The sequence below is a fragment of the Taeniopygia guttata genome, chromosome 30 (assembly GCF_048771995.1).
Source record: "Taeniopygia guttata chromosome 30, bTaeGut7.mat, whole genome shotgun sequence".
NCBI classification, from domain to species: domain Eukaryota; kingdom Metazoa; phylum Chordata; class Aves; order Passeriformes; family Estrildidae; genus Taeniopygia; species Taeniopygia guttata.
In genome coordinates this window covers 5,702,196-5,730,055 of record NC_133055.1, presented here as the reverse complement: position 1 = coordinate 5,730,055, position 27,860 = coordinate 5,702,196, and the positions used below count along the sequence as shown (strand labels likewise).

The 27,860-nt window shown below is 52.9% G+C and overlaps 3 protein-coding genes across 3 annotated transcripts in view; 1 reads left to right on the top strand and 2 right to left on the bottom strand.

Annotated features, from left to right (window-relative positions):
- Positions 1-27,860, top strand: part of LOC100226816 (uncharacterized) — a 1,189,242-nt gene that overhangs the window by 444,879 nt on the left and 716,503 nt on the right. The gene's annotated exons all lie outside the window — the stretch shown is intronic.
- LOC121469068 (uncharacterized) overlaps positions 1-27,860 on the bottom strand; it is a 662,903-nt gene that overhangs the window by 378,112 nt on the left and 256,931 nt on the right. The window lies entirely within an intron of this gene.
- Positions 8,416-9,348, bottom strand: LOC116807590 (olfactory receptor 14J1-like). The gene has a single exon (XM_032745960.3). The coding sequence runs from the start codon at positions 9,346-9,348 to the stop codon at positions 8,416-8,418; it is 933 nt and encodes a 310-aa protein (XP_032601851.3).

The window sequence follows — 27,860 nt, the reverse complement described above, 5'->3', positions numbered from 1 at the left end:
CCCGACCACAAGCCCCACCAGCAGGATTGCACAGAGACACTGTGCGAGTCTGGGTCTCACCGCCGTGGGACGCTCAGGTTCTGTCTGGTGGCTTGGTGGTCCGTTATCTCTCTCTGGAGCAGGGGTGTGTGTGTCGCGGGGACGGTCCACGAGCGTGTCCTGCGAACGAAAACTCACAGTTTTCCATTAGTTTCATTCTGAAGGTCAGGTTTGATCGACCTGAGTGGACACCACCTGATCTTGTCCTCCTTTTTAACTGCCGCGTACCCCCGTCCCGTAAGCACCAGTCTCCAGCCCCGTTCCCACTCGCCTAGCTCGTTTTTGACCATGACCTGTGGGCCCTCTTCTAGTGTCTGGGCGGCCCAGTGTTTTCGAATGGGACTGTTTGCTTCATCTCCCCTAGGGAATTGGTTCAGTGCTAATAGCGCGGTTGCTAGCATGCGTGTCTGGTCTCCTGAGGGGATGGAATTGGCAAAGCCCTCTGCCTTTGCCAATACTTCTAACTTGGCTTTTAGGGTCTGGTTTGCTCGCTCGACAATGGCCTGTCCGGTGCTGTTATATGGGATTCCCTGCGCTAGGGTGATACCCCACACCGAGGCGAATTCCCGCACTGATTTGGAGATAAAATTGGAAGCATTGTCAGTTTTAATTTGCTTGGGGATGCCAAGCCATGCCATAACTGTCAGCCAGTGCTGGATCGTGGCCTTGGAGTTGGGTTTGAGGTGCTGTGTCGCTATGATCACTCCGCTGTAGGTGTCCACTGTCACTGCAAGCCATGCTCGGGGCTTCAGCAGTTCGCAGAGGGTGAAGTCTGACTGCCAGATTTCTGACGCCTTGAGGCCCCTCGGGTTGACTCCACCGGTCCATAGGGGTGACTTCTGGCAGTGAGGGCAGGTGGCCACTACGTGTCTCGCGTCCGCTGTCGAGATCCCGCATCTCTTCGCCAGTGCTTTGGCCCCTATGTGGAGTGACTCGTGCAGCTGATGAGCTTCCTGCAGCGTCCACACTCCCTTCGCTGCGGCATCTGCTCTGTCATTTCCAGTCTGGAAGAAGCCCTTGACTGGGTTATGGCTGTTGACGTGAATGACGGACACGGTGCCCTGACGTGAGGAGAGTGCCTCTTCAAGCATGGAGGCCGTCGTGGATGTTGACACACCTGGTCTTGACATGGCTAGGCAGAGCTTTGCCACGAATATAGAGTCTGTCACGATGTTGAGGCGTTCGTCTTGGAAAAGTCCGCACGCCAAGACCACTGCTGCTGCTTCCAGCTGTTGCACTGACAGCGTGGGGTCACACGTTTTGACGCAATGCCATGTTTCTCCTGTTTGCCACACTGCTGCTGCGGTAGAAGTCATGGAGGAGGCGTCTGTAAAGACCGTTGGTCCTGGTTGCGGTCGGTCCATGACCTTCGGTGGCACATCTATGTCGACAATGGTCAGTAGCTGGGTCCAAGGTGGTTTGGTGGCGTAGGAGATTTCTCCTCCGAAGCCAGTGAGAGCGAGGGCCAGGTGCTCCGATATCGCAGTTGACTCCGTGGTTGGTCGCTTGCGGAAGGGGAGGTGGATCCTTGCCGGCTCGGTTCCCAGGTGTCTCAGGGCGAGTCTCCTGCCTTTCATGATGAGGTTAGCAACGCATTCAACTCCTGGGGAGAATGCGTGAGTTGGTCTTCCGAGGACCACCCATTGGATCGGCTGGGATTTTTCGGAAGGTCCTTGGGCAAGTGCTCCCACTCCTCCCTTCTGCGTGAAGTGGACGTATAAGTCCAGCGGTACGCTTGGGTTCCACCTGGCAAGCAGGCTAGTGGACATCTGACGTTCGATGAAGTCGAGGGATTTCGTTGCTTGCGGCGTCAGCTCCTTGGGGTCCCAGGGGTGTTTTCCTTTCAGGAGGTCATACAGGGGGTCCATGACCTCTGGGGGAACTAGGACGATGTTGCGGAGCCACTGCAGAGATCCCACGAGTCGCTGCATGTCGTGGAGGGTCTTGATGTCTCGGCGGACCTTTATCCTGGGTGGGGTCACGTAGGAGTTTGTGATCCCCACTCCCAGGAAGGTCACGCACGGTCCTCTCTTGATCTTCGTGTTCGCGATCTCGAAACCGTTGGCCTGGAGGGTTTCCGTGATTGTGGACACTAGGTGATCCACTTGGCCTGCTGATGGTGCAGCGACGAGGATGTCGTCCATGTACTGAATGATGGTCGCAGCAGGGTGGGAGTGTCAGACTGGCATCAGTGCCCTGTCCACGGTGATCTGGCATATGGTTGGGCTGTCCACAAGGCCTTGAGGTAGCACCTTCCATTGGAAGCGGAGGTTAGGTCGCTCGCCGTTCGGGAACACGACGGAGAAGGCGAACCGTTCTTTGTCCTCGGCATGCAGGGGTATTGAAAAGAAACAGTCTTTGATGTCCAGCACTGCGCACGGCTGCCCTTCGGGGATGGCTGAGTTCGCGGGCAGTAGTGTCTGAACTGGACCCATGGGCTGAACTGTCTTGTTCACTTCCCTCAGGTCGTGGATGAGGCGGTAGCCTTCTCCTGATCTCTTGGGGATTACAAACACAGGGGTGTTCCACGGGCTGGTGGAGGGTTCAATGTGGCCCTTTTGTAGCTCGCGGTCGACCAGTTCCAGCAAGGCTGTCATTCGAGGCTTTGACAGGGGCCACTGCTCAACCCATACGGGGTCTGGTGATTTCCAAGTCAGTTTGATTGGCAGCAGTGGGTGTACAGCAGTGGCCCTCATTATAAATTTGTAATCCTGACTCCTAGCATGGCAAGGATGTCTCTTCCTATCAGGGGTGGGGAGTTTTGCAAGATATAGGGGTGGATTGCTACTGTTTGTTCTGGTCCTTTCTTTGTATGGAGCGTTATAGCTACCAATTGGGTGCTTTTCCAAGCTCGGGGCAGCCCTCCCACCCCGTTCACTGGAGGGACCTCCTTGTACTTCCAGTGCCGGGGCCATAGGGCTTGGGGTAGGATTGTGCAGTCTGCTCCTGTGTCTGCCCAAAACTGGAGCCCTATTACGTGGGGGTCCCGACTGCCATAGAGGCGGCATGTCCCCCAAACTTTCGGGGGTTCCTTCCCTATTTTCAGGGCCAGGGCCACCCAGGGGTTGTCCGGACCTGGGGCGCCCCCTGTTGACCCTGTGGCACAGGCGCTGCTTGCGGTGGCGGTGGGTACAAAGGCGGCACAGGCTGTGCCGTGATACTCGTTGGCAAGGGTATGAAGTTGGCTGCTTCCTGTGGGAGAATGGGGTACGAGGGCTCCCCGCTCCATTGGGGGTTGGCATGGATGGGCCGCCTCATGTTTGCAGCGGGAGGAGGCTGGGTGCGGCCCGCAGGCCCCCTCCCTTTTCCGTTTCCCTGGAGCCGGGACCTGCATTCCCTAGCAAGATGCCCCTTCCTCCCGCAACCCCAGCAGGATCCCCGCGGGCGTGTTTGGGGCGGAGGCGCTGCGGCAGGCCGCCGTGCCGGCTGGGGGCAGCTCACCGCGATATGACCCACCTCACCGCACTTGAAACATGCCATGGCATTGGTCAGGGTGTGGACAGCTGCCTGAATGGGCGTCAGGTGTTCCTCCCTTACTACGTGTCTGATCATGTCAGCCAGGCTAGCTCCGGCTGGCAGGGAGCGTAAGATATCCTTGGTGACAGAGTTGCATTGCTGGCGCAGGCAGTCGGCTACCACGGGGCCCTTTGCCTCTGCCGGCAGGGTGGAGGAGTCTATCACTGCCTGCAGGCGATCTACGAACTGTGTGAAGCTTTCGCTCTCTGCCTGCCTCACGGTGGACCACGGTGCCGGCTTGGCCACGACTCGGGAGGCGGCGCGGATAGCCTCTCTGGCAGCCCGAGTGGTCACCCTGACCTCCTCAGCCTGCATCTGTGCGGCTTGTTGTTGCGGCGTGATCATATCATCATGTTTTCCTATCAGTCTGGATAAGCTCGATCTGTGTAGTGGCTGCCTTGCGCCAGACACTTGGGCTAATTGCTTCCTACAATTATCCTCCCATTCCTGTCTGAATACAATCATTCCCGCACCATCAAGTATCATGCGCCCTATCCGTTCGATATCAAAGGGAAGCAAGTCATCGTTGCTAAAAAGACCATCGATTAACGTAGTGACTATAGCCGAGTTGATCCCTTTTTCTGCAATGGCTTTGACAATTGACTGTATGTCCTTTGGGTTTATCGGGGTATATACCCTTTGTTGGTTCCCTTCTGGACCGGTGAGCCTTACCGGGAAGGCTTGTATGGCAGCCGCTGGGGACCATTCAGCACAGGCTATCTTTATTTTCCCCCAGTCAGTAAACTGGGCTGGTTCGTATTGTAGTTGTTTTTCGGCGCGGCTTAGAGCTTTACTCGGCTTTGTTTCAAGCTGTGCTGGTTCCGTTTCGTCTGTCTCGGAGCCATAGCCAGCCTCCGTCAGCTCCTCTGAGCTGGTGGAGCTGTCGCTGGTCTCCGAACCGGAAGACGAGTACCAGTGTACTTCTGGGGCTCCGCGCCGTTTTGTCCGGCCCCGAGCTCGCTCCTCCCCGTGGGGGTGGCGCCGCTCCCGCCCCCCCGGCTCGCCGCGCCTCCCGCGGGGGGTGGTGTCTCCCTTATATGTGGCAGCTTCAGGCGTGGCCGCTGGTTGGCTCCGCGCTCCGTGCCGCTCTCCGCCCCTTTCTCCCGCGCACGCGCATTCCCGAGATCGCGCACTTCCCGGGTTTTCGCGCCGAGACTACCCGGGCCCCGCCCCTCTCTATGGCACCCGGCGCCATTTTCAAGTGGATAAGGAGGCGGCATGGTGGCCACGTTCTCCCGAGCCGCGGTTTCTGCGGCTCGGGCTTCTTTCGCCAGCCCTTGCCAGAAGCGCTCCGCGTGCCGTTGCGTCTCCGACAACGGATCGCGGGCCGGTGGCGGCGGCGGGACGGAGAAAGCTGCGGTCTCTCAGGGGGTTTTAGCGGTGGGGGTTTTTTGGGGGTTTTCCGCGGTGGGGGTGTCTCAGGGGGCTTCTGAGGCGGGGGTTGGGCTCTGGTCTGGGGGAGGGGGTGTCGCGCTGAGCCCCCCCGGGTCCCCGCTACCGGGGCGGATCGTTCTCAGGGGCAGTTTGCGTTCCTGCCCCCACCCCTAGCTTGGGAGTAACTAATAAACAGGTACACGCCGCGCTCCACATCTCCTGCTCTTCTATTGCCCTGCGCAGGGCTTTCTCTACTTTGCCCCACGCCTTAAGGCTCTTGCCACTGCCTGAGGTTTTCGTGTCCTCGGCCAGCGTGGCTGTGCATTTTTCCCATATTCCCGGATGTAAAACATCCACTGGGCGGTCAATAGCCCCAAGCTCAAGCAGCCTCGCTATAGCAAGATAAAAGTCCTTGAGCTTACACTCGATACCCCACTGCTTATAAATCGCACTTACAACCCTGGCGATACTGTCCATGACGCTCGCGGGTCCTGGGACGTCTCCCTGCGTCAAGATACAGTCTGACCGCTCCGGCCGCTGCTCCTGTCCAGGTGTATCCCGTTACCCGAGCGAATCTTCCCGGGTTTCGGCACCAAATATGTTGCCTTTATAAAAGACAACGGCGACCCGGTTCTAAGAGGCAGCACGGCGGCCCGGCCTGTCCGGACCACTCGGGCTAATGACAAAGACGCTGACACCAGTATGGTGGACGGTCGAAAGCCTTTATTATCTTATCTCGTGGGTTTAAATAGTCTTGGGGGTCTTTGCTACGTCAGAGGGGGGGTTGTGGGGTCGCTAGGGTTAGTCGGGAGTGGAAAACTACTGGGTTAGGTGTGGTCACATGCTTTGGGGTTAGTAGATAACGTGAAGCAGGGAGAAGGGGGAAGGGTCTCTCTTTCCGTCACATCCCGTGATCTTCCGTTCGCCTGTCCCTACTAATACACTGCTCCGTGTGTGTGTGTGTGTGCTGGGCTCCCGTGGCTCTGCCCGTTAGTACAAAACACTCCCAGGGAAAGTTGTGCCCACCACCACCACAGACTGACAGTGTCCCTGGGGACCAAGAGGCCACTGTGACACTGTGGGACCAAGGAGAGCATTGCTGCCCTGCCAGACCTCATGGAACCAAGGATCCACTGTGACACTGCAGGGCCTTGGGGACCACGGTGACACTGTGACACTGCAGGGCCCAAGGATCCAAGGGACTTTGTGACACCAAGGGGTCCCATGGAACCAAAGGGACATTGTGACACTGGGAGGCCTCATGGAGTCATGGAGACCATTGGGACACTCTGGGGCCTCAAAGAATCGTGGTGACACCAGGCTGGATGTGAGTGTGGATCTGCTGGAGGGTAGTAGGGCTCTGCACAGGACACTGGACAGGCTGGATCCAGGGCCCAAATCCAACAAGGTGAGGTTTAACAAGTCCAAGTGCCGGGTCCTGCACTTTGGCCACAACAACCCCTGCAGTGCTACAGGCTGGGGACAGAGGGGCTGGACAGCAGCCAGGCAGAAAGGGACCTGCAGGGACTGATGGACAGCAGGCTGGACATGAGCCAGCCGTGTGCCCAGGTGGCCAAGAAGGCCAATGGCTCCTGGCCTGGATCAGGAATGGTGTGGCCAGCAGGACCAGGGCAATGATTCTTCCCCTGTGCTGGGCACTGGTTGTGCAGCACCTCGAGTGCTGTGTCCAGTTCTGGGCCCCCCAACTTAGGAAGGCCATGGAGAGGCTGGAGCATGTCCAGAGAAGGGCAACAAGGCTGGGGAGGGGTCTGGAACAAAAGTTCTGTGAGTAGCAGCTGAGGGAGCTGGGGTTGTTGATCCAGGAGAAGAGGAGGCTCAGGGGAGACAAGGTGGTGTCAGGGCATAGGTTGGACTTGTTGCTCTCCAAGGTATTTTCCAACCTTGCTAAATCTGTGATTCTCTGAATCCACCCTTGGAGCAGTTGCAGGAGGAGCCCTGGGCCTCCTCTTCAGAAGCTCCAGCAGCCCAGGTCCCTCAGCTTCTCCTCACAGCCCCAAAGCCCATCCTGTCAGTCCTGCAGAGCCTCTGCAGCTCCTCCTCACTGCCCAGAACAGGGAGCCCCACAGCCAGACACAGCAGCCCAGATGTGCCCCCTGGCCTGGGGTGCCTCTGGCAAGGGAGCAGCAGGGAGAACTGCAGGAGCCTGTAGGCAATTCCTGAAGAACTTGTGGGATGATCCTGCTCTCTAAGAGAGGTTCTGGTGCCAATTTGGGAACTGGAGGCCAGAGAGGAAAGAGCAAACAGGGATGGGCAGCTTGCAGGAGAGGGAAAAGGGGCGGGCAGCAGGAAGAAATCTGTAGCAGGGGGAATAAAGAAAGCAAAAGTGAAGCCAAGGAAATGCTCAGGGCAGTTTGGGGGTGGCTGCCAGGCAGCCCTGGCTCTGAGCAGCAGCATCTGCAGTGGGACAGGAAACTCCCAGCTGATGGGAACAAACTTTCTGGCTGACTGCAGAGGCCAGGACAAAGCTGAGTGGTTTCCCTGGTGTCCCCCAGCCCTTCCTGGCCCCAGGGGCTGATGGCATTTGTGCTCCCTCAGGTTCATGTCCCCACAGCAGCAGCACGGGGGTGCTCCCGCCTGCTGTGTGCAGTGCAAACAGGGGCTGCTGAGCCAGTGCTGCCGTGTCTGTGCCTGCAAGGATGCGGCACCTCTGTGAGCTGGGGGAGAGGCCAGGGCTGCAGAGGGAGGATGGTGTTGGCAGCTCCATGAGGACGCTCTGGGACGCTGCCCTGGGCTGTGCAGCGCACTGGGGATGGATCAGCCCCTGCTCTGCTGCTCCTTCCCGTCTCCCCCAGGGCCCTTGCAGAGCACCAGCCGTGCTGTTTGCCCCCAGCCTGCCCATGGCCAGCCTGGGGCTGCTCACGGGGGTTTTCTGTGCTGAGCATTGGCCTGGCCGTGTTCTTGAGAGAGCCTGGGCAAGGAGCCTGGAGCCCCCAGGCCCTGGCCTGAGGCGTCAGCGCTGCCCCAGCAGTGCCCATGGCCTGTCCCTGCTGCAGCCCCGGCACTGCCACCCCCAGGACTGTGCCCGGCCCCGAGAGCACTCAGGCCCTGCAGCAACACCAGGGCCACCAGGGCAGCGGGGCAGGGCCACGGGAGCAGCACTGGCAGCACCAAGTGCTGCTGCTCCTGGGCACAGCTGCTGTGCCAGCACTGATCTGCCCCAGCTCTGCACACAGACATTGCTGCTGCAGCTCCAGAGAAGGCAACAAAAGGGCATCTCTGCAGAAAACTTTGCTGGGATATCCTTTAGTTCCTTTAAAGTCACTGAGAGTGCAGGCCCTCATTGACACAGTCTGTAGCCGCAGGGAAGGTGGAGTGAAACAAAGTGAGAAATGGCTCAAGCAATGACATTTTTTGAGGACAATATTAAATGTCTATTACAAACAAAAAGAACCTCCAAAATGAAACAAAAAAGAAGTATCAAAGATGACGTTTATTGCAAGTGATTTGCAGAAATTGGCCAGCAGTTTAATGTTTCCAAAACCATCCAGTCATCAGTGTCCACACTGCAGCCTTGAGCTCCTGGTTCCTCAGGCTGTAGATGAGGGGGTTCAGGGCTGGAGGCACCACCGAGTACAGAACTGACAGGGCCAGATCCAGGGATGGGGACGACATCGAGGGGGGCTTCAGGTAAGCAAATATTACAGTGCTGACAAACAGAGAGACCACAACCAGGTGAGGGAGGCAGGTGGAAAAGGATTTGTGCCGTCCCTGCTCAGAGGGGATCCTCAGCACAGCCCTGAAGATCTGCACATAGGAGAAAACAATGAACACAAAACAGCCAAGTCCTAAACAGGCAGTAACAGCAATGAGCCCAAGTTCCCTGTGATAGGATTTGGAGCAAGAGAGCTTGAGGATCTGTGGGATTTCACAGAAGAACTGGCCCAGGGCATTGCCATGGCACAGGGGCAGGGAAAATGTATTGGCTGTGTGCATGAGAGCATTGAGAAAGGCACTGGCCCAGGCAGCTGCTGCCATGTGGGCACAAGCTCTGCTGCCCAGGAGGGTCTCGTAGTGCAGGGGTTTGCAGATGGACACGTAGCGGTCGTAGCACATGATGGTCAGGAGGCAAAACTCTGCTGAGATGAAGAAGAGAAAGAAAAAGAGCTGTGCAGCACATCCTGTGTAGTAGATGTTCCTGGTGTCCCAGAGCAAACTGTGCATGGCTTTGGGGACAATGGCGCAGATGGAGCCCAGGTCGCTGAGGGCCAGGTTGAGCAGGAAGAAGAACATGGGCGTGTGCAGGTGGTGGCCGCAGGCTACGGCGCTGATGATGAGGCCGTTGCCCAGGAGGGCAGCCAGGGAGATGCCCAGGAAGAGGCAGAAGTGCAGGAGCTGCAGCTGCCGCGTGTCTGCCAGTGCCAGCAGGAGGAAGTGGCTGATGGAGCTGCTGTTGGACATTTGCTGTGGCTGCACATGGGCACCTGGTCATGGAGAAAGGACAGGGACAAGTCAGGAGAGACTGCCTTGAGCCAAACCTGGGCCATTCCCTGCAGCCTGTCCTGCTGGGACTCACCCACCCTTGTTCCTGCTCTGGGAAAACCTTGACCCAGGTCCCTGCCTGAGCTCCAGTTGTGCTGGCTGAGTGTGCCAGGAGCAGCCAGGCCTGTTTATGGGGGCTCTCAGGGAGCTATCCCTGCCCCACTGCCCGGGGCTTGTTGCCATGTGGCAGAGGGACAAGGCTGGATATTCAGGATTTGTCAGGGGAATAAGTCCTATTGCAGGAAGCCTTGGTACCATCTGCACTCACACTTCTAAGGGAAATAGATGGCAGGAGTTGTTTTAGGAATTGTTTTCCTACCCACACACCATTCCTGTCTCTCTGAGGTCAGAAATCCCCAGCATTCCTGCTGCACTCAGAGTTTGCCACTGAGAGATGTGAGAGGCAAAGGATTCCCTGTGGCTGAGGGAAGGTGAGGGGCTGGATGGGCTTGTTCCCCCAGCACTGCTCTGTTCAGCCCCCTCTGCTTCCCTGAGCATCTCCCTGGGCCTGGACATCCCCTCCTGAGAGGTGCCTTGTCCCTGCCAGCGCTCACAGAGCCCATCCCACCCTGTGTGCCCTTGGCCGGCCCTACAGAAACCTGCCTGTGTGCAGGGCCCTGGCTGGGGCAGGCTCTGTGTGCAGCTGGGCAAGGGCAGCTCAGGAGAGCCCTGCTGGGCCCTGCAGAGGTGATGCTGCTGCTGTCCAGGCCTGAGGAGTGGCTGAAGGCCCTTTGGGAGGCTCCCAGCAGAGACACTGACCAGCCAAAGTCACAGTTCTGGACTCTCTGTAAATGTTCAAACATTCCTTTCATGATCCTGTATGTCCATTTCAACTCAGAATGTTCTGTCATTCTGGGATTACAATTCCGCTTCTGCTTCACTCATCTCCCTGTTGTTTATAATCAAAATAGAAAAAAAACCTTGCCACAGTGTTAGAACAGTAAAGTAAAATCAGACCTTTATTGGAAGCTTCCAGGCGTCCCAGCTGAAATGGAGCATACCCAACCCCTGATGTAAACAATTTATTAAGGTCGATTATTTAGGATATTTAACAGGAACATCCAATAGGAGATTCAGTTGCCCCAGTTACACACCCCTGCCTCAACCCAGTGGAGTAGGTCCAAGGGCTTCTTTGCCTTCACTTTTTGTTGTGACTGCTCATTTTCTGGTCAAAAACCAAAATGTCCTTCTTGTAGGCCCTCTTCCCCTCTTCCTGATAATAAGACTATACAGTATTTAAGGAATGCATTTAGACAGTCTGCCTATTGTTCTAAAATCTAGGAGAAATGTTAGAAAATGAACTAGAGTTAATGAAATATTATAGTTATAAAGGTATATAATAGTACTTTAAGAGAATTAATTGAGTTTAATAGAGTAAAATAAGGATTTTAGTTTTAAAAATATATGATAGTATTTTACAGAGCTATAAATACATGAAAAATATATAAAAGTAAAAATCTTTTTGTCACCACCCCAACTTTCCCATCATTCTCCAAGCAGGAAATTGAAAACACTCTCAGGAAAGCTCCTGACCTTTACAGCAATCCCAGGCTTACCTTCTTTGGGAAGTGCCCTCTGGAGCTGTGCCCAGGCTGGTCTGGAGCTGGGAGCAGCCCTGCCCCACCCAGCCCCTCTCAGCAGCAGCACCTGCCCTGCTCAGGGTGGCTCCTTCCCCCCACAGCTCCTGGCCAGCGCTGGGAGCAGCTCCAGGGCCGGCTGAGAGCTGTCCCTGGCAGGCAGCAGAGTCCTGGCCCAGCACAGCGCCCTGGGCTGCAGGACCCTGCTCTGCAGGACAGCCCTGGGCACCCCTGGCTGCTCTGCACAGGAGATGAGCAGAGAATGCACTCACAGGGTCTGTGGGCATTGGGATATTCCAGCTTTAGGAGATCTCTCCAGGAGCTGCAGCTGCATTGTCCTGCAGCCAGAGGTTCCTGTGCCAAGGGCTGGCAGTGATTCTGCCCCAGGCACTTCTCAGCCCCTTCCCAGCCCTGACTGATTGAAGCTCTCTGTGCCTCTGTGCTGTGCCCGGGCTGGCTGCAGGCAGTGCCCCAGCCCTGCTGGGCTGGGAGAAGAGCTGCTCAGCAAGAGAAATGCGCTTTTGAAGCTCTGCTTGGTTACCAGGATCACCCTCTGTGCCAGGAGCCCGGCCCAGCTCAGCAGCACAGACACAGCACAAGGACTTTAATGACCCTCTGGGGCTTTGTGCTCAGGCCCTGAACATCAGGCCCTGAGAGGGAGCTGCAGAAACCTCTCCAGAACTCCAAGTCAGAATCCAACTCCAAAGTTTCTTGGACTTTTAATGGGTCCCACTGAGGGACACGACTGAGAAAGTGTCCCCAGGCCCCAGGCAGAGCAGAGAGCTGGAGGCACTGATGACAGGTGGGGACAAAGAGAAGCCAAGTCTTGGTGCCCTGGGGCACAGCAGGGTCTGTGCCACCAAGGGCTGTGAGGAGACACCTTGTCCTGAGGCCCTGGGGCCTCCTGGCACAGCCCCAGCCAGGCTGGGCACTGTCACCCCCTGGTCCTGCCCTCAGCATCCCCCCCTAGCCCACATCCCAGTGGCCTCAAGGATCTGCTGGAAGGAGTCCCTGGGGAGCCTTGGTCAGGAATGGCCCTGGGGGCTCCTTTATGCTCCCAGGGACTGCAGGTTTTTCAAAGGACTTTGGGTTTGGCTTTTGCCTTGCAGTCTCTGAGAGGTTTGTGCAATCCTGGCCTCCAATTATCTGCTGTAATTAGTCCCTGGAGAGGCTTTGTCAGGAACAACACTCAGTGGGGCTCACTAATGCTTCAAGGTACTTCAGTTCTTTTAAGGTACTTGGTGTTTCCCTTTTAAACCAGACTCTGTGTGAGGTTTGTGCAATCATGGCCCCAATTATCTGCTTTAACGAGTCCCTTGAGAGCTTTGTACTGACACTCAGTGGAGCTCCTTAATACTTTTAGATACTCAACTTTTTTCACGTACTTTGGATTTTCTTTTCCACACTGAGAGATTTTTGTGCCATTTTGAGTCCTGAGAGGATTTTGTGCCATCCTGGTCTCCAGTTCTCTCCTCCAAAGAATCCATAGGGAGCGTTTGTTGGGGATGGACCTCAGTTGGACCCATTAATGCATTGAGACATTTTGGGTGTTTGCTCTTGATTTTAACTCCTGGACAGGTTTGTGCAATCTCCTCTCAGGCCCTGAGGTTCCAGGGCTCAGCTCCAAATGCACCACGGGGCTCATTAGGATCAACAAGTTCTGACAAACCATGGCTCTGCCATGATTTCTCTCTGCTCTCGTGCCGTTCATCAGGAAGTTTCTGTAGTGGTTTTGGTTCACCATTTTGAGATTTCTTGGGCAATGCATCAATTAATGTGGTGGGTTCAGTGCTGTCTAATTACCAGTGCACACAAAATAATATAGTTACTCATTTCCTGCTGTGATGTAGGATAAGGAGAAAGGGAAAGTGGGATCAAAACTTTAAAAGAGCATAAAGAAAAGTTTATTAGCAGTAACTAAAAGAAAGAGCAATAAGAATCAGCACAAAACTTTCAGAACACTCTTCTCGCCACAACCTTTTCTTCCCTATTGACAACGTAAGGAGACAAAACCTAAAATTTTCAGTCAGTTTACCACCTCTAGAATAGTCCTGCTTCACTTCACTTAGGGAGAGGAGTCTCTTTTTCTTGCTATGGAGACTTCTCCATAAGGAAACAGTTCTCTTGTGGTTCTCAAGTTCCATGAATAGCAGCCACTCGGAAAAAGTGAAATAGTGAAATCCCTGCCATTTTTTCACAGCTTTTCCCACAGCTGTGTTTATGGGCCATGTCAGCTTATGGGGTATTAGTTTAAAGATGAGCTGTTCAAGACCAGAGGTTCTCTTCAACTGCTTCTGAAATCATCTCTGGGAACAGAGGTCTTCTTCTCTCCCTGAGGGCACAGGGTCTCATCACTCTGCTCTCTTTCTCTGTTCAAACTTCTCATGGGATCTCAGCTACTTCAACATTTGCTTACTTTTGCATGGAGGCCTTTGCTGAAACAAGTCATCTCCCCATACTTTTCAATGGCTTATGGGGAAAAAGAGAGTCTGATGTATCAATGACATCCTTCTCCATAGCTTTAGCAGAGGATTTCAACCCCAAGATCAAGGGGGTATCTCCTCATCCCTCCCATCTGGGACTCAACTTCCTCTTCACTGATCTCGGTGTCTTCATGTTGCTCCTCTGTGTGCCTGCCCTGTGTCCTTTTCTCTCGCTGGAGGGAGGATGGCAGCACTGCCAGAGTCAATATCTGCCCGAGGCTGCAGATGGTTCCGTGAGCCCCTCCGGGCTGAGTGGCCAATTCTAATTTTGGCCATGGTTCCTGGACATGAAGACCAGTTCTTTTCCATAGGAATGAAGGAACAGAGCCCCACTGTTTTAGGGGCAGATGAGAGGTCACCACCAGAGGACAAGGCCAGCCAGAGCTGCCAGATTCTGTTCTTAGAGATACCCTTGAATATAGGAAATTTTTTAGGCAGAGTGTCAGTTTTGGCAAGGGGCATCAGAAAAGACAGAGGGTTCTTTTCCATACAAAGGAGAGCACAGAACCCCAGTTCTCCAGGAGCTGATGAGAGGCAGGCATTGACATCCCAAGATCACCCAGACCTGTCAGATGGTCCCTGGCAGGCCAAGCCAGCCAGACCTATTCCATGTTCCCTCACTTCCATGGAGCCCCACAGTGTCCCAATGGTCCCTTGCTTCCAGGAGGCCCTGAGGTGTCACAATGCCCCCTTGGTGACACCAGGCCCTGAAGGGTCCCAATGGTCTCCATGGTTCCATCAGGCCCCACAGAGTCATAATGGTCTCTGGGTCCATGAAGCCCCGCGGTGTCACCATGGCCCCTTGGTTCCATGGGCTCCAGTGGTGCCACAATGATCCCCTTGGTTCCATGAGGTCCCCACAGTGTCACAGTGATCTCCATGAGAAGGAAAGAACCGAGCCCCAGCATGGCAGGGGCAGCCACCAGAGGCCAAAGCCAGCCAGGCTTGATGGTACTGGCAGACTTTGTCTGGGAGCAACCGTTGGATATAGGGAATTTTAGAGGTGGAATCCCAATTTGAGACATGGACACCTGGAGTTGAATGATGTTTTTTTTTTCCAAAGGAAGGAAAGCACAGAACACCGGTGTTTCAGGGGCAGATGAAAGGCGGCCAGCAGAGGTCTAGGCCAGCCAGACCGCTTTGCCCTGGTAGCTTTTGTCTGAAAGCAACACTTGGATATAGGGAATTTGGGAGGTGGAACCCCAATTTTGGCCATTTCTGTGTAGATAAGAAGGACAGTTCTTTTCCATAGGAAGGAAAGCACAGAGCCCAAGTGTTTCAAAGGCAGAAGAAGAAAGAGGTGGCTCCTGGGAGGCTGAGCCAACCAGACCTGTTCTTCCTGGCATGTTTTGTAATGGAGGAATTTTTGGATACATGGATTTTGGGAGGAGGAATCTCAATTTTGACCACGGTCACCTTGAGAAGGACAACTATTTACATTGGAAGGAAATCACCAAGCCCCAGTGTTTCAAAAGCAGATGAGATGCATCTCTCAAGAGGCCAAGGGCAGCCCGACCTGTCTGTCCTGGCAGCTTTCACTTGGGAGCATTCCTTGGATGTACGGAATTTTGGAGGAGGAATCCCAATTTTGGCCATGGAACCCTGGAGGAGATGGACAGTTCTCTCCCATGGGAAAGAAAGCCCAGAGCCCCAGGGCTTCAGGGGCAGATGAGAAGCAGCCCTCGACATGCCAAGGTCAGCTGGACCTGTCAGGTGATTCCCAGGAGCTCCAGCCAGCCAGACCTGTTCCATGTTCCCTTGGTTCCATGGGACCCCACAGTGTCACAATGGTCTCCTTGGTTCCATCAGGCCCTGGAGTGTCACAATGTTCCCCTTGCTTCTGCAGTGTCACAATGGCCCCGTGATTCCATGAGGCCTTGCAATGTCACAGTGGCTTTGTGGTTCCACAGAGCCCTGATGTGTCACAATGGCCCCTGGGCTCCGTGTGCCCTCGCTGTGTCACAGCGGCTCCTCTGTGACACTGTGGCTGCACAAGGTCACCATGGACCCTTGGTTCCTGGGGGCCCTCATGTTCACAATGTTCTCCTTGATTCCATGAGGCAGCACAGTGTCACCCTGGCCCCTTGGTTCCATGAGGATCTGGAGTGTCACACAGGTTTGTGACATTTGTCCTTGCTGCCCCTCACATCCCCCTGCCCCACAAACAGCCCCGAGCCACCCGTGAGGGACAGGCCCTGCTGTGCCAGGCTGGGCTCAGGGCTTGGCCTTTTTGCTTCCCCCAGCCAGCCCAGGCCTTGCTCAGCATTGCAGTTCCCTGCTCTGAGCCTTGGGCTCCCTGCAATCCTGGCCTCAAGGATCTGCTCTCACCAGTCCCTGGGGAGCCTTTGGCAGTCCCTGCCCTCAGTGGGGCCCAAGGGACTTGGAGTTTTGCTCCTGACTCCTTGAGCAGCTTCTTCAGCCTTCTCTCAGTGCCTGAGGGTTCTGGACTTCACCCTAAATCCTCCATGGGGATCATTAAAGAAAAGGAAGCCCTTAGGGGCGCTTTGTCTTCATTCAATTATCTGCAAGTCTCCAGGGCTTGTGCACCTGATTGGAGTCAGTTTGGAGTTCTATTAAGGAGGAAGATTTCCAAGTGCACCTCATGACATTTTTTCTTTAATCAAGTGAGTATTCTCTTATTTTCCAGTTCAGAGAAGAGCTGATAGAAGCATTCCCCAGGTGATCTTGACACTGAAGTTCTCCTTAGGAGGTCTGGGCATCTGGAAGAATGAGTCCCCTGAGGACTGACCCTGTTTGGACAAGCTGCTCCTCACCCCCAGCCTCACCATGTCTGACATCACCCACCTGGCACTGACATCCCTGTGCCCTGCAGCAGAACCTTGTCCCTGAGCTCTGCAGCTCCATGTCCCAGCCCATTGCACCGTGTCCCTCCTGCTCTCCTCAGGGCTCTGCCTGCACACAGGCCCAGGAGAAGTTTTCCTCTTGGGAAGGAGAGAATGGAAAAGCCTGAGCAGGTTTCCTAAACAACAAACCCCACTCAGGAGCCACCTGCTCAGTACAGGCTGCCTGGAATGGTGTCACCTTTCTACAAGGAACAGTGTGACCAGAAATGATCTCTGGAAGCAGAATTCTCTGAGTCTCCCAGCTGAATTCTCTGTCCCACTCCTTTCCCTGGATCTCTGTTGCAGATTGAAGCTGCTGGTGCCATCCTCACCTTTAACCTCCCTCTGGAATGCAAACAGGTGTTCCCAGGTGTGTTAAACAGGATTTGCTCAATGTTTCTATACATCTTTTGTGTCCCACATGGAACGAAGGGGCCATTTTGGCACTGAGGGGGTGACGTGGAAGCAAGGAGTCAATTGTGACCCTGGGGTCCCATGGAACCAAGGGGCCATGGTGACACAGCAGGGCCACGTGGATCCAGTGGTCCATTGTGACACTGTGGATCCAAGGAGACCATGGAGACACCCCCAGAACCTCATGGAACCAAGGAGTCCATGGTGACCCAGCGGGGCTGCATGGAGCCAATGGTCCATGGTGACACTGCCCATCCAAGGAGGCCATTTGGACACTGCGGAAGCTCCTGGAGCGAGGTGGCCATTGTGACACTGAAGAACTTCATGACACCAGATATCCATGGTGACACAGCAGGGCATCATGGAACCCAGGAACCGCTGTTGGCAGTGCAGAAACTCCTGGAACCAGGGGCTGTTGTGGCACTGCAGCACCAACACAGCTGCTGCACCTTGTCCCCTGCCCTGCACAGCTCCTTGGGAGGCACGGCAGGAGCACCACCCTGGGAGCCTCGGGAATGCCCCTCTGGGATCCATGACACACACTCCCAGGGGCTGGAATTCCAGTTCCCAGCCAGGAAAAGATGTCCCTGCCCTTGAAGGCAAAACTCTTATGGAAGAGCCAACAGCCAAGTGGAGCAAGATCTTACAGAGTGACATTTCACTGCCAGCCTTCATAACTTCACCCGTGGTTGTCGTAGCTCATGGATTGGGAATTAAATCAGGGCAGGGTGTTAGGTGGGAGCTGTCCTGGGTCAAGGGAGACACAGAGAGAGAAAGAGAGCAGGCAAAGGAAGGCAGGAGAGAAAGGAGGTGTTTTGGTTTGGAATGACAGGTGTCTGCTAAGGAAGGCAGGAGCCTCTCCTGAAATGGAAAAATGTAGACTCTTTCTTTCTGAATTGTTATAACTTTGAAATAAAGGAGGGCTCTCAGGTAAAAATATGGGAGCAAGAATAACAGCTTTTTATTAGGGAAGAAAATGAAAATATGAACCAAAACAACACTGAGAGAGCCAGAATACAACCTGACACGCTGTTGGACAGGGTGTTGGCCGCAGTCCAATTGGAATGGTGGCTGCAGTCCTCCTGCAGTGTCAGGTGTGGTTCTGTTGGAGAAGTGATCCTGTAGAAAAGGGTGTCTTCTTCTGAAGAGGAAGAGGCAGCTGTTCCTCTGAGAAATCCAGCCCAGAAAAAGCTTTGTTGGTGGGCCAGAATCTCAAGACTAGATGCAGGTAGGAATGCTTGGCTCCTCCCTCTGGGCAGAACATCTCACAATGGGATGTTACAGTTCTTATCAGTCATGCAGTGACATTCAATAGCCCATTATCAGCAGATGTCTCCCCTGAGGGAGGATTGATTGTGGAAGAGATAAGGAAAAACTGCCCACTTAACACAGGACAACTGCCACACAGATGTCAAATAGAACACATCTTGCTTTTCAGTCTGGGACAGGAGGACAGAAACAAAATAAGTTGAGAAGGCGGCACTCTGAAAAGCAAACCAGAACTGACAGAAAATGAATGGGACAGAAATCAATAATTCTGATAGTTTTATTTATTATCAAAATAAATCACACCCACCCAGCCCCATACAATCCTGATCCCACAACCTCAAATTTGGATCTTACTTCTCTCAATCTCCTTCCAACCCCATCTAACCCTGGAGGCGGAGGAATTGAGAAATTTTGGCATGGGACTGAGGTGGGAACCAGCCATTTTGAGGTGGGATTGAGTAATTTTGAGGTGACAGAGCAATCCACCTTGGCTTTTGGAGTGCAAAGATATGGAGAATACTCCCATATATCCCCCAAGAACCCACAAATCCCCCAGAATATGTTTCCAAACCGTAAATTCCACCTCAAATAACTCTTAGATGGAGGGACTTTTGACATGTCTGGTCAATACTCTTCTTAGTGATTTTTCAGGTATTTTTAAGTGATAAAGACAAATCAGAAGAAAATTAGGGCCAAACCAAAACCAGATACCCCTTGAGCATCCCCTGAGCACTGGACAAAACAAACTTGGCAGAAATCAAACTTAACCCTCCATAAAATGCCTTGAGGATGATTTGCTCTTCCCACAAGTCACTTGTGATGGAAACACATCAAATCCCAAACATGAATAAACTGAAAATAGAAGCAATTCTGTGGCAAATCCAAGTTCCATCAGTTCCTGCACAGCTTCAGCTCAGCTGCTGGCAGGTTCCGATAAAAGGAAAGTGGAAATTTGGCCCAATACAGATTAATAAAGGGAAGGGAAAGCTCTGTGTAGCTGTCACAAAGGTGACAGGGACAAAGAAAATAATGATTCTCATATTTGGCAAAGTCCCCAGAGCTGTGAATTCGGGAGTTACTTGGGAATTTATCTACTTGAACTGGGCTTCTTGTAGGAATTTACTGGTCTTGAATTCCTTACATTGGGGTGAATGATCCTTGTCAGTCTTGCTAGTATCATTTGTTCCCTTTTCTCCAGTTATTTAAAAAAATTTTTCAAGGAAGGACAAGAAAATACTTTCTTTACCCTGGCCACCCACAACAGCTATTTTCCTCATAAGTTCTCCCAAAAGTCACTCAGAGGAAGCTGCATCCAAGTTTCCAAGAGTTCCTCCAGAAAGAGGCAGAACCTTCGCAGAGGAAAGACCCATGCTGTTGTCAAAGGCACTTGGGGTCAGACAGCAGTGCCCTGAACTCACTGTGCCAAAATAATGTCGCAATCTGGTTAATAAAATTGTTAGAGAGATGCCTCTGCCTCAATGAAGGTGCTAAGGAGACCAAATCCAAAGTGGATTTTATTGAACGGTAAATGTGAGGTAGAGAGAGAGACGGAAAGAAAGAGAAAAGGGGAGAGAGCAAGGGAGTGACGGGGAAAGAGATCTCCCCTGGGGCAGGGCAAGTGTGACATTGTCCCCTGTGTGTGTGGCCTTCCCAGGGTGGGGGTTTTACACCTGAGCCAGTTTGGGTAAGGGGGGTGGTGTTCACCCCACACCCCGAGCAGGGATTGCCTCACTGTTTCAGGTTACAATGTCAGATGTAACCAAAAGTGTTTTCAGTGACCATCTCCATAAACTGTTATCAACAGGTGGGGCAGTGTTCTTTATCTCTTCCATGGCTCAGCCCTGATAACGCCCTCCAGGGGCCATCTTCTGTTAATGGGCCATTGAGTGTCACTGCAGGACTGATAAAATTACATCATCCCATTGTGGGATGCTCCACCCAGGGGGAGGAACCAAGCATTCCTACCTGGATATAATCTCACCCTTGCAACACCACGACCACCTTGCCTACTGAATTCCCAGAGGACAAGAGCTCCATAACCACCACTGGACCTTCAGAGGAAGACCAGACCCTTCTACAGGATCACCGCTTTGACAGAATCACGTTCATCACTCCATCCGGACTGCAGCCACTATTTAATCAGACTGCTACCACCACCCTGAGCAACGGGGTGTCAGGTTATATCCTGACTCTGTGAGTTTAAACCAGTGTTTCTGTATCATTGCCTTGATATTAATTTTCTTTTTCAATTGTAATTCTGGCATAAATTCTCCCCCTGGTTTGCTTTGAAATCAGTACAAAACTCAATGTGCTCATCCCTTGTTTCCCTCCCAAAACAGAATTTCCCGTACCAAAACCTTCACGAAATGGAGGAGGAGGATGTGAGGAAGAGGAAGGCACCCTGGGACACCGAGGCAGGTGAGGAGGAAGTCAGTGCCCCTTTCCTCCTCTCTCCTGTTCCATCTCCCAGCCCAGCACGGCCCCCGGCTGCAGGACAGCCCCGCTGCCGATGCTCTGCTGACGGGGACGCACTGGAGGGATCTCCTTACCCTTCCTTGTGGCACGGAGGCAAATCCCATCCTCTCCTTGTCCTTCCTACCCCAGAGCAGGAGCTGATGATGGAGACCAGGAAGGACAAATCCCTGCAGCACAACCTCATGGAAGAGGCCGTTTTGAGCAACTCCACAGTGCGGGAATCCAACAGGGAGGAAAATCCCCGGAGATCCCACACAAGGAGGGGCTGCAAACCCAGCCCAGGGTGCTCTGAGGAGGAAAGGCCCACTCTGGGTCAGGAAGGTGGGCAGAGCTTCCGCCAGAGCTCAGACCTGGTGGTCCCTGAGAAGCTTCACAATGGGGAGAAGCCCCACAAGTGCTTGGAGTGTGGGAAGAGCTTCAGGCACAGCAACAATCTGAAACGACATCAGATGATCCACGCTGGGGAATGGCCCTACGAGTGTGGGGAGTGTGGGAAGGGCTTCGGCTGGAGCTCCCACCTCATCATCCACCAATGCATCCACACTGGGGCGAGGCCCTACGAGTGTCCCGAGTGTCAGAAGAGGTTTCACAGCAGCTCTGCTCTCCTTGTACATCAGCGGATTCACCCGGATGAGAGGCCCTTCCACTGCCCTGACTGCGGGAAGGGCTTCAAGCAAAACTCCACCCTTGTCACCCACCGGCGCATCCACACTGGGGAGAGGCCCTACGAGTGTCCCCAGTGTGGGAAGAGCTTCACCCAGAGCTCTGACTTGACCCGACACCAACGGAGCCACCGATGACGGAAACCCTGTGAGTGCCCCAACTGCAGGAGGAGCTTCATGCACCGCTCCAGCTTCATCCCCCATTGAAGAACCCACATTGGGAAGAGCCCGGGTGATCCATGTTACCTGTGATCCATGCTGGGAAGATACCTGTACCTTCTCCTGCCCCTGCCAATGACCTCATGTGGGATTGAAAAACATGAGGGTCTGGCTATCGCCCTGTCACTACATTCACTCCCACCTCAGGTCATTGCCAGGGGCAGGAAAGGGACTCTCTCTCTCTCTGAGAAGGGTGTCCTTTCCAGGCAGGAGGAGACATGTGGCCAGGAAGGTAGAATTGATGGTGATGTAATTTCCCCTGTAAATAGTTTTTCTTATCCCTTCTGTTGTCAATATTTTTTCTGTTCCAGTTTGTTCCTTATCTCGTTGCTGTTCCCAGTAAATTGTTCTTATCCCAGCCTGGGATCTTTCCATTTTTTTCCTTCAGTGGAAGGTGGGAGGGCAACGAGAGCCAGCACGGTTTTAGCAGGAGCAGGAAATTGGGGAATTCCATTCCAAAACCCCAGCCAGTGGAAACCGAGCATCCCAGCTGGTGCCAGCCCTGGTGGCCATGGCAGCAGCCTTGGGAGCGGGTCCCTGGCTGGGGCTGAGGGAACCTCTTCACTCTGGTGCCCAGGGACAGGAGTGGATGGAGCAGCTGCAGCTGAGTCGGGGCAGGCTGAGGTTGGATCTCAGGGAAAGGTTTTTGCCCAGAGGCTGCTGGGGCACTGCCCAGGCTCCCCAGGGAAGGGTCACAGCTCCAGGGCTCTCTGAGCTCCAGCAGCGTTTGGACAGCGCTGCCAGGCCCAGGCTGGCAGTGTTGGGGTGTCCTGTGCAGGGCCAGCAGCTGGACTCGAGGATCCTAATGGGTCCCTCCCAGCTCAGCCAATTCTGTGGTTCTGGGATCCCATGACCCTGGGGATGGGAGTGCCAATGGTTGCCATGGAAACGGGCTCTGGCTGATGGCCTGAGCTGGTGTCCATGGCAACCACCCCTGGCATGGGGTCTCCATGGAGCTGCCCAGGGACTGACCATAGCAACAGGGGCTGGGGAAGGTTGCCATGGAAACTGACCATAGCAACAGGGGCTGGTGATGGTTGCCATGGAAACTGACCATAGCAACAGGGGATGGTGATGGTTGCCATGGAAACTAACCATAGCAACAGGGGCTGGTGATGGTTGCCATGGAAACTGACCATAGCAATGGGTCCTGATGAGGTTTGCTGTGGTAATCCAGGGCATCCCTCTGGCTGCCCTGGAAGGCCTGGGACCCTGGCAAGGGGGTCAGGAACTCCCCTGTACAGAGCCCTAAGAGACACTGTCTGTGATCTCTGTCCATGGAAAAGAGTTTTCAATCTTACAGGATGAATTACACACTCTGAGTGTTTGATATGAGTAATAATTAGTGTGACACGGGTGCAAAAGTAGAATTTTAGGATTCTAGATAAAGGGTTCAAAGGAGGCAAGATGGAGGAAATCGTGTGTGTCCTGTCCTTTTTCATCTTTTTCATGCCTTCCATGTTTCACTGCAGTGTTGGCATTTTTCTGTTGGTTTAGACTGGGGACACATTGTTCAACATAGGTGATAGGTATTGGCACATTATTGTAAATATAGCACAGGTAGTTTCTGGTATATAATGTTTGTAACTTCCCACTGAGGGGCAGAGCCCTGCACGCTGCCCCGCAAGAAAGGCCTACTGCAGGTCAGACAGAACATGTTATAGATAAGCAAGAATAAACAACCTTGAAAAGCAGCACAGATGAATTATGGCTTCTTCTTTGGCAGAGGGGCTCAAAGACAGGGACTTTCTACAATTTTGGGATCATTTAAATACCACAGATTCTGACATAAATGGCATTCCTGGCTGGGCTTGTACCACCAACCTTTCAGTTAAGAGCCGACAGTTTGCATATTAAGGTTCAGATATTTTGACAGGCCCTCAGAGGGGTTTCATGGGGACTTTCTAAGTGTCCTCAGGCTGCCAAAGAGCCGGGATGTCACAGGCACTCACAGGGGCTCCTGTCATGGGCAGACTGGGAGCTTTAGCCAAAGTTTATTAGAGAAGCTCCTGTCAGGTCAGGAGGCACAGAAAGGACCCCCAATAGCCCCTATAGATCCCCAAATATCTCCAAGGACCGCCAGCCTTTCTAAGCCTCTTTTTTGTGAGAGGAGCCTTGGAGCAGCAGGTTCCAATCCCTACCCCTGACATTTCAAGAGCTCGTATGTAAACAATTATAAAGGTGGAATTAAAACTTTATACAACTCTCCCTTAGCATTAGGAATTGTAAACCAGCATTGGGGGTTGGGTTTTTCCTTTCTGTTTGCTCCTTATCATTGGCTGATGTTTATCGGCTGATCCCTTATTTTGGGAGGAGCTGCTGCTCTTGCAGATGGGAGTTTCCACTGCTGCTGCCACAGCCCGGGCCAGAGCTGTTTCTTCTGTCCTGGGATGAACCTCTGCTCGTGAGAACAGCCACTAAACTGGGACCTTATTTACACCTGCCCCACTAAAAGAGAGACCTATCCCTGTCTGCTCTGGTGTCCAGGATCCTGAGCTGGGCTCTCTCTGCCCTGCTTGGAGCCCCTCACCCCCTGCCTGCCGAGACATCCTGCCAGCCCAGCTTGCTGCTTTCCAAGAGTCCTGCTGGAGGCACCTCCACAGGAAGCTTTTTTCCACCTTCCCTAGCAGACACCTGTCTTGCAAACCAAGACCAATTTTGGCGCCCAATGTGCAGCCCAAGGGCATAAAGAGGAAAATGGTGAAATGAAAATAACAATTCTTGAGTAACATAATCTTTTTTTTTGTGTGTGTGCTGGGTATAGAAACCTTTTTAGGTGTCACCAAGGGGTCTAGCCTTCCCTGGTTTGTGTGGCACGTTGTTGTGGCTACATTTTTCCCATCCTATAACTGTGGCTAATGTGGCTGCTATCCAATTTGTTTTATGGGTTAATATGGTGAGGAATTCATGGATTTTTAATTTCCACTGGATGGTGGGCACATGGATTTGAGGCTACCACACACTAACTGTATGTGTTTGGAATTACTTTAAAATGGTACCTACTGTGAGGAAATGACACCAGGGGAAGTTTTCTCCCAACTCCTCAGCCAGCTCTTTGGGTCTACAGTGGTTGGTGTTCCTGCTATGCCTGTTAAGCCTATTCTGTTCAGCATTCAGAGGTAAGGGAAGATTGACTTAGATAAGTATCGTAGCAGGGCGTCCCCAGCCTGTAATAATTAGCACTGACTCCATGATTCCAGAAGGCTGATCAATCACTTTATTACATTATCCTATACTATACTGCTAAGAAACACTCATCGCTCTTGCAGACAGTCCGATACAGACAGACCAGACTGGTTAATTGAAATCCAAACACTATCACCATTGGCCAATTTAGAAATCACCCTTTGATAAACAAATCTCCATAACACATTCCACATGTGCACAACAACAGGTGCAGCAAGTGAAGATAAGAATTGTTTCTCGTTCTTTTCTCTGAGCTTTCTCACAGCTTCTCACAGCTTCCCAGGAAAATCCTGGGAGATCTCTCTCTCTGCTCAGAGGATATGTGATTACCACAGGTCAGTTGTGACAATGCAGGTCCAAGGACACCACGGTGACACTACGGAACCTCATGGAACCAAGGGGCCATTGTGACACTGTGCTGCCCCATGGAATCAAGGAGACCACTGTGAACTCAGGGGCCCCAAGGAAGCAAGGGTCCATGGTGACCTTGTGCAGCCGCAGTGTCACAGAGGAGCCGCTGTGACACAGCGAGGGCACACGGAGCCCAGGGGCCATTGTGACACATCAGGAATTTGTGGAACCACGAAGCCATTGTGACACTGCAAGGCCTCATGGAAGCACGGGGCCATTGTGACACTGCAGAAGCAAGGGGAACATTGTGACACTCCAGGGCCTGATGGAACCAAGGAGACCATTGTGACACTGTGGGGTCCCACGGAACCAAGGGAACATGGAACAGGTCTGGCTGGCTGGGCCTCCTGGGGACCACCTGACAGGTCTGGCTGACCTTGGCATGTTGAGGGCTGCTTCTCATCTGCCCCTGAAGCCCTGGGGCTCTGGGCTTTTCTTCCTATGGGAGAGAACTGTCCTTCTCCTCCAGGGGCCTATGGCCAAAACTGGGATTCCTCCTCCAAAACTCCATACATCCAAGGAATGCTCCCAAGTGAAAGCTGCCAGGACAGACAGGTCTGGCTGCCCTTGGCCTCTTGAGAGATGCATCTCATCTGCTTTTGAAACACTGGGGCTTGGTGATTTCCTTCCAATGTAAATAGTTGTCCTTCTCAAGGTGACCGTGGTCAAAATTGAGATTCCTCCTCCCAAATTCCATGTATCCAAAAATTCCTCCATTACAAAACATGCCAGGAAGAACAGGTCTGGTTGGCTGAGCCTTCCAGGAGCCACCTCTTTCTTCTTCTGCCTTTGAAACACATGGTCTCTGTGCTTTCCTTCCTATGGAAAAGAACTCTCCTTCTTATCTACACAGAAATGGCCAAAATTGTGGTTCCACCTCCCAGTTTCCCTATATCCAAGGGTTGCTTTCAGACAAAAGCTACCAGGGCAAAGAGGTCTGGCTGGCCTAGACCTCTGACAGCAGCCTTTCATCTGCCCCTCAAACACCGGTGTTCTGTGCTTTCTTTCCTTTGGAAAAAAACCATCATTCAACTCCGGGTGTCCATGTCTGAAAGTGGGATTCCACCTCTAAAATTCCCTATATCCAACGGTTGCTCCCAGACAAAATCTGCCAGTACCATCAAGCCTGGCTGCCCTTGGCCTCTGGTGGCTGCCCCTGCCACACTGGGGCTCGGTTCTTTCCTTCTCATGGAGATCACTGTGACACTGTGGGCACCTCATGGAACCAAGGGGATCATTGTGGCACCACTGGAGCCCATGGAACCAAGGGGCCATGGTGACACCGCGGGGCTTCATGGACCCAGAGACCATTATGACTCTGTGGGGCCTGATGGAACCATGGAGACCATTCCAACCCTTCAGGGCCTGGTGTCACCAAGGGGGCATTGTGACACCTCAGGGCCTCCTGGAAGCCAGGGACCATTGGGACACTGTGGGGCCCCATGGAAGCGAGGGAACGTGGAATAGGTCTGGCTGGCTTGGCCTCCCAGGGACCACCTGACAGGTCTGGCTGATGTTGGAATGTCAATGCCTGCCTCTCATCAGCTCCTGGAGCAATGGGGCTCTGTGCTCTCCTTTGTATGGAAAAGAACCGTCTGTCTTTTCTGATGCCCCTTGCCAAAACTGACACTCTGCCTAAAAAATTTCCTACATACAAGGGTATCTCTAAGAACAGAATCTGGCAGCTCTGGCTGGCCTTGTCCTCTGGTGGTGACCTCTCATTTGCCCCTAAAACAGTGGGGCTCTGTTCCTTCATTCCTATGGAAAAGAACTGGTCTTCATGTCCAGGAACCGTGGCCAAAATTAGAATTGGCCACTGAGCCCGGCCGGGCTCACGGAACCATCTGCAGCCTCGGGCAGATATTGACTCTGGCAGTGCTGCCATCCTCCCTCCAGTGAGAGAAAATGACACAGGGCATGCACACAGAAGACACCGAGATCAGTGAAGAGGAAGTTGAGTCCCAGATGGGAGGGATGAGGAGATGCCTTGTTCTTGGGGCTGAAATCCTCTGGTAAAGGTATGGAGAAGGATGTCATTGATACATCAGACTCTCTTTTTCCCTATAAGGCATTGAAAAGTATGGGGAGATGACTTGTTTCAGCAAAGGCCTCCATGCTTAAGTGAGCAAATGTTGAAGTAGCTGAGATCCCATGAGAAGTTTGAACAGAGAAAGAGAGCAGAGTGATGAGACCCTGTGCCCTCAGGGAGAGAAGAAGACCTCTGTTCCCAGAGATGATTTCAGAAGCAGTTGAAGAGAACCTCTGGTCTTGAACAACTCATCTTTAAACTAATACCCCATAAGCTGACATGGCCCATAAACACAGCTGTGGGAAAAGCTGTGAAAAAATGGCAGGGATTTCACTATTACACTTTTTCCGAGTGGCTGCTATTCATGGAACTTGAGAACCACAAGAGAACTGTTTCCTTATGGAGAATTCTCCATAGCAAGAAAAAGAGACTTCTCTCCCTAAGTGAAGTGAAGCAGGACTATTCTAGAGGTGGTAGACTGGCTGAAAATTTTAGGTTTTGTCTCCTTACATTGTCAATAAGGAAGAAAAAGTTGTGACGAGAAGAAGAGTGTTCTGAAAGTTTTGTGCTGATTCTTATTACTCTTTCTTTTAGTTACTGCTAATAAACTTTTCTTTATGCTCTTTTAAAGTTTTGATCCCACTTTGCCTTTCTCCTTATCCTACCTCACAGCAGGAAATGAGTAAGTATATTCTAGTGAGTGCACTGGTAGTTAGACATCACTAAAACCACCACACTAATTGATGCATTGCCCAAGAAATCTCAAAATTGATGAACCAAAACCACTACAGAAACTTCCTGATGAACTGCCCCAGACAAGAGGGAAATCAAGGCAGAGCCATGGTTTGTTAGGACTTGCTTGA

Excerpts from the sequence above, each read along its gene's own strand:
- LOC116807590 (XM_032745960.3), bottom strand. The coding sequence starts at position 9,348 with ATGTCCAACAGCAGCTCCATCAGCCACTTCCTCCTGCTGGCACTGGCA.